Here is a 9,791-nt window from a genome sequence, read left to right as displayed (position 1 = left end):
CTCACTTCCTTCTCAGGTCTGCTGAGAGTTGCTCACATGTCCATCAGACGGGACGAAACCACATGACCACGATGTTAGGACGCTGAGCCTGGCCAACTGGCACACCAACATCTTCCGCGGTGGAACATTGTGCCCTTCAACTAGCAGGAAAAACACGGCACCGTAAACTTTCCACAGTCAGAGGCCCAAACGCTTTGTGCCGTCACGATGGGACCAGTTTCCCCTGCTTTCAGTCTGCAGGTTTAACTTTTCTCAATAAAAACATTCTTTGATCATCACAGGATGTTTTATTTAACCAAAATGTCCCAGTCACTCAACACACACACACACACACACACACACACACACACACACACACACACACACACACACACACACACACACACACACACAAACGCACGCACGCGCGGGGGTGCGGTAGAGAGAGCTGCATATAGGGGCTACTACACCTCGATGTGTTTTAGGTTCCTCTCCATATAGATTATTATGTCTATATACAGTATTTATATTTGTACAGGTATCTGGCTGCCCCCCCCCTCCGCTCCTCCCAGTTCAACCACTCTTCTCTTTGATTCCACCAGTAAATCTTTTCTCTTTTACATCCTAAAACCTCTAAAAAGCGACGCGCGGCGTGACGAGTGGAGCCGCCGCCCCTGAACACAGTGTTCCCCTAAGGCTTTCTACAGTGACAAGCTCCTGGTAACGGTCATGAGATAGGACAGGGCTATAAAAATGCTCAATCAATCGATCGATTGATCAATCGGTACAACACGACTTGAAAGAAAACAGACGAGTTAAGACCACGAGATCATATGCAGGTTCAAAAATACAGTACATCTTGATTTTGGGAAATAAATGAACAACAACGGCGATATGCACAGCATACAAACGCATGCTCGCTCCTACACACACACACACACACACACACACACACACACACACACACACACACTCAGGCTACATGTTGTAGGCCACGTAGATGGGGTCCAGCTGGTCTTGTAAGAAGCCGTCACGGAGGTGCATGCGCTGTTTTTCGCCACGTGAGTTGATGGGGATGACGCCGATGTCCGTCACCACGACAACACCCACGATCAGGTAGTGCTCCTCCAGCACTGCCTTGGTCACCATGGGAACCAGGTCAAGGGCCTCCTGCTCGGAGCCCTCCAGCTCCACCACCACCACCAGCAGGTTGGTCCAGGGGAAGACAGCACTGAGAAGCAGAAGATCAGCAGCAGCGGTTCATATCTCTGACCACTGGGGGGCAGCAGGTTTCCACTGAGCACTCGCACACACACACACACACACACACACACACACATCTACAACAAACTCCTGCAGCATCCCTTGATGAGCAGAATGTTTAGACCTCACTGAGACAGCGATGAGGTCATGACCCACCACTCCATGATGCTCTTGTGAGCACGGATGACCGAGGTCTCGATGTCGATGGGGTGGTACCTCATCCCCCGAAGCTCCATGGCCTCTTCCAGGGCGCCAACCACGAACAGAGCGTCATGTCTCTCTGTGGGAACACAAACAGATGTTGGCACCGCTGAGGAGGATGACAAGGACCGATGAGAGAGGAGCAAGAGGAAGGAGAACCAACCGCCATTGGCGTCGGTGAGCTCGGTGCGGCGGAGGAAGCCCAGGTAGCCGGTCCTGGCCCAGACGGTCTGAGTGTCTCCAAAACTGAGTCTGGAGTTGAAGTGGTCTGACTGGAGGACCTCCTCGCCATAACCGCTGTAGTAGCCGCTGCCGTTATGAGCGCTGTGCACCCAGATCTGCAGAGGGAGGAGCCACAGTCAGACGGCGAACCTCCCGCTGAACGATCGCAAACTAATCAATCAGATCCTAAGAGAAGAAACAGCGACTGGACCAGAAACTGACCGAAAAAGATCGAAAAAGACGTGTGTGACAGTCAAACAAAGAACAGAGCAGAAAGAACAGACAAAATACAAAGAAGGCAAAAAGAAAGTGAAAGAAAATTAAAGAGAAAAAGAGAAAAGAAAAGAGGGAAATGAAAACCACACGAGGAGAAAAGAGAGAGAGTTGTGGTGTGTGGACCTCTCCAAGGTGCGAGTCCCCCAGCGGTCCTTTGGTTTCTGGGTTGGCAATGATGATGCGCACACCAGGCAAGATCTGAAAGAGGAAATTATATATAAATATCCGTTGCCACGGTTACAGATTCACTGTCAACCTCTGAATCCAGAAATAAACAAATGTTGTTATCGTGGCACTTAAAGTCCCAACTGAACTGACGGAAGTTGATCTGACGCTCAATAAAACATTCAACCATCAAACGTCACAAGCTCTGAACGCCACTGACACGTTGACACACACACACACATCCTTGTACTTATGTCTTTGTGAGGACTTTCATTGATGTCTTATATTCCAGAGCCCCTCACTCTAACCCTAACCATCTCAACTGACTGCCTGACCCTAACCTCCACCCTAAACCTAACCAGAACCTGACCCTAACCTCCACCCTAAACCTAACCAGAACCTGACCCTAACCTCCACCCTAAACCAAGTCTTGACCTGTTGCTTAAATACGTGTTCTAGTCCTCAATATGTAGCAAGTACAAGAACACACACACACACACACACACACACACACTTGGTCCAAGTTGCATAAACCAGGTTTGATTGTGACAACAATTGCAGAAGTTGTTGGATACTCGACTGTCCCACAGTCGCTGAACACATCACTTCCATCTGCCAGCTGAAGTAAACTAATCTGAGCTTCCCATTTAGCGTTCAGACTCTAAACAGAACCTGTAAAAAAACCTGAACCCTGGACCGCCGACGCTTCTGAGTGCTCCACACTACCAGTCACCATCGTGTTGCTGAGGTGAAGAACGAGCTGACAATAAAAAGCCAGCCAGACTCTGTTTGGGGGTTCGGGGGTCGAACAATGACTGGTAAAGAACTGTTCCGTGTCCTCCTCCCACGGGGAATGAGTCAAAGGAACCGCTGGCTGATCGATGACGTTCTCTCTTTGTGTGGAGGAAGAAAAGAACGTCTCGTCAAACTCAGACAAGATCTGTCAAGTTGACGTCAGTGTAGCTGCACCGCTCACTTCCTGCTGAGTCTCACGTGGTTCCAGAGGTTCTGGTGTTGACGCTCCTTCTGGTGACCACGAGGAGTTTAAAGTTCTACTTGTGGGTCTGGAAACTGGGGCCTCTCCTGTTTTACGTCACTTGTAGATGGTGAAGCCGGTTAGCTGCAGCACTTCCTGCTGCACAGTTGCTAGGAGATGCGGCTCACAGACCAGATGAGAGCAACATGGTTGACTCAAGAGTGGCGGGAGGACCCAGCGTCTGACTAACCGCTTTAGTCAGACGAGACGAGGTTTGCAGGATTTGAGGACATGAATGGAGTCAGCGAGCAGCTGGGTTCAGTTCTAGAACTCCGTCTGAACTCGTCTGGACACAGACGAAGTGATGGCGACTGGCTGTGTTTTCTTTGAGGCTGAAAACTACACGAAAATGACATTAAAAACAGGAAGTGAGGCGAGCAGACTCATTTATGTATGTCTGTTAAATGAAAAAAAAAAAGGGGAGGAGGGCGACACTTCTTCTGCCACTAGATGGCAGTACCTGTGACCAAATCACAACTGAAGCACTTTTGCGCTTCCTATGGACTTTTCCTTAATTAAGTCTAACTTCTTGCTTGTGTTGTACGTTGCTTTGGACAAAAGCGTCTGCTAAATGAAATTGTAGAATTGTAGAATTTAGCTGATGCTAATCTCTGCTAGCAGCTCCAGGCCACATTAGCCGCTGCGAGCGTAACATTGATCCATCCAAAGTCAAGTTGCATTGTGGGTAAAGTAGGCGCAAGGCCAGGAGAGGGATGTTGAATTTCCACTCTGTGGATTAATTGCTGCTTTAGCTGTGTCTCAGGGGAGAAGCTGACAACAAAGGGAAAAGTTTCTCTGGTGTTTGTTGTCATAAATGTTCTGCAAATGTAACGACTTCCTCGTCTGGAGGTGGGCGGGCTCTGATTGTTGTCATCCTGATCCTGACAGCTGGTTCTTTCTTCTGTTAATGGTTCAATTATCTTGTTCTCTAAGGTTTGTTGTCCTCGTAATAATGAAGCAGCAACCGGGAGAGAGAGAGAGAGAGAGAGAGAGAGAGAGAGAGAGAGAGAGAGAGAGAGAGAGAGAGAGAGAGAGAGAGAGAGAGAGACACGCCGTTCTATTCTGAGACAACCAGGGAGGGGGGGGGGGAGAGAGAGAGAGAGAGAGAGAGAGAGAGAGACACGCCGTTCTATTCTGAGACAACCAGGGAGGGGGGGGAGAGAGAGAGAGACACGCCGTTCTATTCTGAGACAACCAGGGAGGGAGGGGGGGGAGAGAGAGAGAGAGAGAGAGAGAGACAGACAGACAGAGTGGAGGAGGAATAATAGCTGTCACTCCCTCTGCTGTTCCACGCAGAAACATGAACCTGGAGAAGCGTTCTGGGTTCTATAGTATTTGTTTCACTGGGAAGGAAACAGCCGAGGGGTGTGTGTGTGTGTGTGTGTGGGGGGGGGTGGCGGTGGTCCAGAAAGCGTCCTCTCACATCATCAAACTGAATCGGTCAGAACCAGAACTAGATGTTGCTCCTCTCACCTTGCCGGACTCCATCAGGGGGAGACTGTGAGGAGAACCTCTCTCCACTAACCGAACCCTGGAACACACACGAGGAGACGTCAACATTTATGAAGACAAAATGTGTGAAAGCTGACGGCGGTGATTGAAAGCCGGTCGAACCTGTCATGACGCAGCGCCCGCATGTCCACGTAGACGGTTGTGGGGTCCGGTCCCGAGGTTCCCTGCAACCAATCACAAACACAATCCCACAGATGTCAACGACAGGAGAGTCTTGCTGCTTTCCAGTTGCAGCGACGAGTATATAACGACAACAACAACAAAAACAACAGCAACAACAAAAACGACAACAAAAACGACAACAACAGCAACAAAAACAACAGCAACAACAAAAACGACAACAACAACAAAAACAACAGCAACAACAACAGCAACAAAAACAACAGCAACAACAAAAACGACAACAACAAAAACAACAACAACAGCAACAAAAACAACAGCAACAACAAAAACGACAACAACAAAAACAACAGCAACAACAGCAACAAAAACAACAGCAACAACAAAAACAACAGCAACAACAGCAACAAAAACAACAGCAACAACAAAAACAACAGCAACAGCAACAAAAACAACAGCAACAACAAAAACAACAGCAACAAAAACAACAACAACAACAATAACGACAACAACAACAAAAACAACAGCAACAACAGCAACAAAAACAACAGCAACAGCAACAAAAACAACAGCAACAACAAAAACAACAGCAACAACAAAACAACAACAATAACAGCAACAACAAAAACAACAGCAACAACAAAAACAACAGCAACAACAAAAACGACAACAAAAACGACAACAACAGCAAAAACAACAGCAACAACAACAGCAACAAAAACAACAGCAACAACAAAAACGACAACAACAACAAAAACAACAGCAACAACAGCAACAAAAACAACAGCAACAACAAAAACGACAACAACAAAAACAACAACAGCAACAAAAACAACAGCAACAACAAAAACAACAGCAACAAAAACAACAAAAACAACAGCAACAACAAAAACAACAGCAACAACAAAAACAACAGCAACAACAGCAACAAAAACAACAGCAACAGCAACAAAAACAACAGCAACAGCAACAAAAACAACAGCAACAACAACAAAAACAACAGCAACAACAACAACAACAACAGCAACAGCATACTACTGGTAACTGGTAGTGATTTTGGACAGGCAGACAGTAGACAGATAACAAATCAAAGACTTCTGATTGCTATGTGAGAGTGAGAAGGTTCCGCTGACATCCGTCAGGCGGGAGAGAACCGCCGAGCGGCGTCCGTGCTGTTACCTGCAGGCAGATGGCCAGGTTGACTCTGCAGCCGAAGGCTGTGCTGACGGATCGCGGGTGCAGGCCGAGGTCTTTGAAGAGTTTAGAGAAGGAGTGTGTGAGCGACATCCTGGGCCTCTCCTCCGCCACCACCACACAGGCCCGGACCCGGGACAGATCCAGACCCCGAGCCTGGACGGGAGAACAGACACGAGACGTCAGCCCGCCAGAGACCGCTGACACTTCTGAAGCCAAAAAGAGGATTTAAGATGGAGTCGTTGCACTTGTTGTATTTACACGCTTGTGTAACACGTGAAGAGGAGGTCGCCATCAGGACGGGTCAAAGGCTCAGACCTGGTTTTAGGGCTCAGGGTGGACGAGGTTTAAATAAGGGGGTCGGGGAATGCTTTAAGTCTGCACAAGTACAGACATAGAAACACGTGTGTGTGTGTGTGTGTGAGTGAGTGAGTGAGAGCGAGAGAGAGAGAGAGAGAGAGAGACAGCCTGTAAAGAACATTTCCCTCTGTGTTTGAGCCTTCCGTCGCCATGGAGACTTATAGAAAGAAAATCACTAAAATTAACTCCATCAGCTACCAATCAGAGGCGTGTGAGAGTCTACCGTGGGTCCTCAGACGTGTCCCGAGGCGGAGCAGATGGACCGAGTCAATCAGAGTTTATTACTGCCGAGGACACACGTCTCCTCCAGGGGGAAGAAGACGTCCGTCACAGTCTGAGATGGCTGCTTACTGCCATGAACTCTTGGTACTCAACTACAAGAAGAAGGATCTTCTATTGAAGGTGCCTGGGCTGATGCATGCTGGGAAATGTCGTTGCCAGTAAAAACGGCAAAAATGGCTGCTAACCTTTCCTCCGAGACATTGCTGGGACGATTTGTCCTGGGAGGGTTCAGGTTGTCTGTGGTTCACTGTCATGTGAAGCCCAACAAAGAGAAGAAGAACCTCTTCCTCGTTGCCGCGTGTCGCTGTCTCTCATCGCCCTGAATGTCCTCCAGCAGCCACCCAGGCCGCACCTCTTCAGTGCTCCATTGTCTGCAGCTCTCTCCTGATTCTGAAGTACTCAGCCCCAACGTTCCTGGAGCTTCAGATCCTACTGCCACCCAAAGTGGGACTTTTTGGACATGAAATAATGTCACTGGAACCAAATTCAGGCCCTGGTTCCTCAGGTTCCTGTGAACCACTGCTGCTACTGCGACCGCTGAGCTCTGTATTTTACAGTCACGATTGATCTGGTGGTTGATTTAAACTTAAAGACACCAGCACCGCACGCCGTCACGTGACACGACTGTGACAATATCTGCATATACCAGGCCCTGAATGACTGTCGCTGGTCCAGTCTTTGTTCTGGAAAGCAGCTACGTGTGTGACCAGTGAAACTCACTAGTGGTGCCTGGAAGGTATTTCCAGTCGTTTCCTGGGACCTGTGTGTGAAAGGGTGTGGCCTCTGCTAGGTTTCTGACCTTGAGCGCCTCGGTCTGCAGGCCGAGTCCTTTGGTGCAGAGCTCCATGACGCTGTAGGAGCAGAAGGTGTCGCGGACCCTCAGCTGGCTGACGGCCAGCAGCCACAGCGCCGGGTTTGACTCCAGCTCCACCGGCGGGATCAGGATGGACTGGTGACCCGAGTACACACTGACCGCAACACACAAACACACTTCAGTCTTTTCACAGTTCTTCTCTGTTAAGCGCCCACTCGTGTTCTCATGGGTTCTAACGGTTCTCTCTGGACTTGGATCATAGAACTGATGGTGTCACTGGATTTTCTTTTATCTTGGATTCTATTTCTCCAGAGGAACCTGAGAGCCAAAAGCACATGAACATATTTCATAACAAGCAACATAAATTACAGGGATGTGTCGCTTTCACGCTGGATGATAAAGAGCAGGGCTGTTTGCTCCTTCGTTGTTCGTGTCTGCATCTCAGATGACTAATCACTCGTGCGGTTGATAAAACTTTCTTGTTGATCCAAGACTTTTTTCTGTCCCGCTCCACTAAATTTGCCACAACCAGGCAGAAAGCAACCAATGCGCCAACTGGTTGAGCGACTCATTGAGGCTGCAGTGCATTTTACTGCCAAACGGTGGCAGTGTAGGCGTCACCGTTGTGACAGGAGAAGCAGTGAGACGTCACGCTGAGGCTCCTGTTTTCCTGCATTCACTGTTTTTGGAAAAAGGCAAAAAAAAAAAAAAAAAAAAAAAGTACCTGAAGCAACCAAACATTTCCATCAACGTTTTCTGAAGTTATTCTTCAAAACGCATCAAAACACGCTGAACCCAGTTTGGGTTTTAAAGGAGGCGTGAAGCTGCTGGACTACCAGCACCAAAACAGAAGCAGAGCGCTGCTGTGAAACGGGCCAAGGCGCAATGACGGTTAGGGAGCTCGACAATATCGGTATCAGTGGGCGGAGCTTCAACTCCACTCTTCTACTCTATTAAAGGAAACCTTTAATCATAAACAGATGATACTGACATCAGTTTATAACAGCCATCAGCTGTAATTGTTGTTTCACCTCTCACTTCTTTTTGATAATAATACTTTTTTTTTTTAAAAGCACCAAACTCAAAATAAAAACCATAATAAATAAATTGATCAACTTTTTTTTGTTTGTTGATTGTGGGAAGCAGAGTGATTTTGGAACTAAAATCAGCCCTGATCAAGAGTCTGCAGGGACACATTTGAGGGTTGCACCGACCTGCAGAGGCACCAGAGGACAAAGCCCAGGCCGCAGTATGGATCCAGACAGATGGCCACTTCTCTGGATGGGTACAACTCACACTGTAGCTTCACCGACCGACAGAAGGCTCCCACGGCATTATGGGACATCTGGAGAGAGAGAGACAGACAGACAGACAGAGAGAGAGAATGACACAGATGAAGATGAACAGCGGGAACGGTTCCAGTCACATGTGAAACTGCTTCAGACGTGAATTCTTCATCTCTACAAATGGTGAGGGTCTGACGTTCCCTCTGACCGTCGGTCTGTTCCACCCAACGCGGCCGAGAGACTCAACGAGTGCCGGATGGAGAGCCGTTAGTTCGGCCGATAAGGATTAACGTGGGCTGACCTGAACTCCGGCCAGCATGCCGGTGGTGGACACGCTGAAGTCCAGATAGGCCAGACCATCAGGGTTGGTGGGTTTATACAGAGCTGGAGGCTTCTTCTTTGGCAGGTCATCTGCAGCACGCGCGCACACACACGCACACACACGCACACACACGCACACACACACACACGTTTTACTACACTCCAGAGGACAGTCTGTTGAGCTACTTTCATGTTCAGATTGCTGACCTACAGCTGAACCCCCAGAGCTGCGACAAGGATGTCAGCAGTGGAGGAAGTGTTACAGAGCTGATGACAGTGTGTGAGGTCACAAACATGGCGTTGAGCCATGACAAACATTGTTTCTACTTGACTGCTGACAAGAAAATGGCCTTCATTTCATGAAAAGCGCCCTGCGTGACAGTGAATGAGGTGTATAGAGACCCGTGTCGAGGACAGGCGGCCAGTTCCTGATGTCCACTGTGGCCGTCGCCTCCTTAGAACGCAGCAGTTTACAGATGACAGCCGTGGTCATCACGCAGGCTGAGTGACTGACCTAAAGAGAGAGAGAGACACGGTTGACACTCAGTTCATGGCATAATTAGCTCCCGAAAAAACAGGCGGCAGTGTGACATCACCACAACCATCATGTCTGTGAACTCTGACCTCCACGATCATCTTGACAGTTGGCAGGGTGGTGGAGATGTTCTGAGGGTGAGGCGGTCGCACTGTGATGGGAACGCAGCCAGCGTACAGGCAGCCATAGAAGGCTGCGATCAGGTCGATTCCTGCAGGACACACA

The 9,791-nt window shown here is 48.7% G+C and overlaps 1 protein-coding gene across 5 annotated transcripts in view; it reads right to left on the bottom strand.

Annotated features, from left to right (window-relative positions):
* Positions 1-851: 851 nt before the first annotated feature.
* Positions 852-9,791, bottom strand: part of LOC147241323 (disco-interacting protein 2 homolog C) — a 46,269-nt gene continuing 37,329 nt past the window's right edge. For all 5 annotated transcript variants that reach the window (XM_086192074.1, XM_086192075.1, XM_086192077.1 and 2 more), the window contains 12 exons: positions 9,656-9,777; positions 9,434-9,545; positions 9,012-9,121; positions 8,639-8,769; positions 7,410-7,578; positions 5,954-6,124; positions 4,757-4,818; positions 4,616-4,673; positions 2,065-2,139; positions 1,607-1,781; positions 1,399-1,522; positions 852-1,210 (listed from right to left, as the gene is read on the bottom strand). In XM_086192074.1, coding sequence (XP_086048200.1) covers positions 958-1,210; positions 1,399-1,522; positions 1,607-1,781; positions 2,065-2,139; positions 4,616-4,673; positions 4,757-4,818; positions 5,954-6,124; positions 7,410-7,578; positions 8,639-8,769; positions 9,012-9,121; positions 9,434-9,545; positions 9,656-9,777 — 1,562 coding nt within the window. In that variant the 3' untranslated portion in view covers positions 852-957. The remainder of the gene's footprint in view (positions 1,211-1,398; positions 1,523-1,606; positions 1,782-2,064; positions 2,140-4,615; positions 4,674-4,756; positions 4,819-5,953; positions 6,125-7,409; positions 7,579-8,638; positions 8,770-9,011; positions 9,122-9,433; positions 9,546-9,655; positions 9,778-9,791) is intronic.

Source organism: Aulostomus chinensis, chromosome 21 (assembly GCF_037954235.1).
Source record: "Aulostomus chinensis isolate RoL2024-O1b breed Wild chromosome 21, RoL_Achi_v1.0, whole genome shotgun sequence".
In the NCBI taxonomy this organism is placed as follows: Eukaryota; Metazoa; Chordata; class Actinopteri; order Syngnathiformes; family Aulostomidae; genus Aulostomus; species Aulostomus chinensis.
Note: the sequence above shows the minus strand (reverse complement) of the source record. Positions and strands in the feature narration are given on the sequence as shown.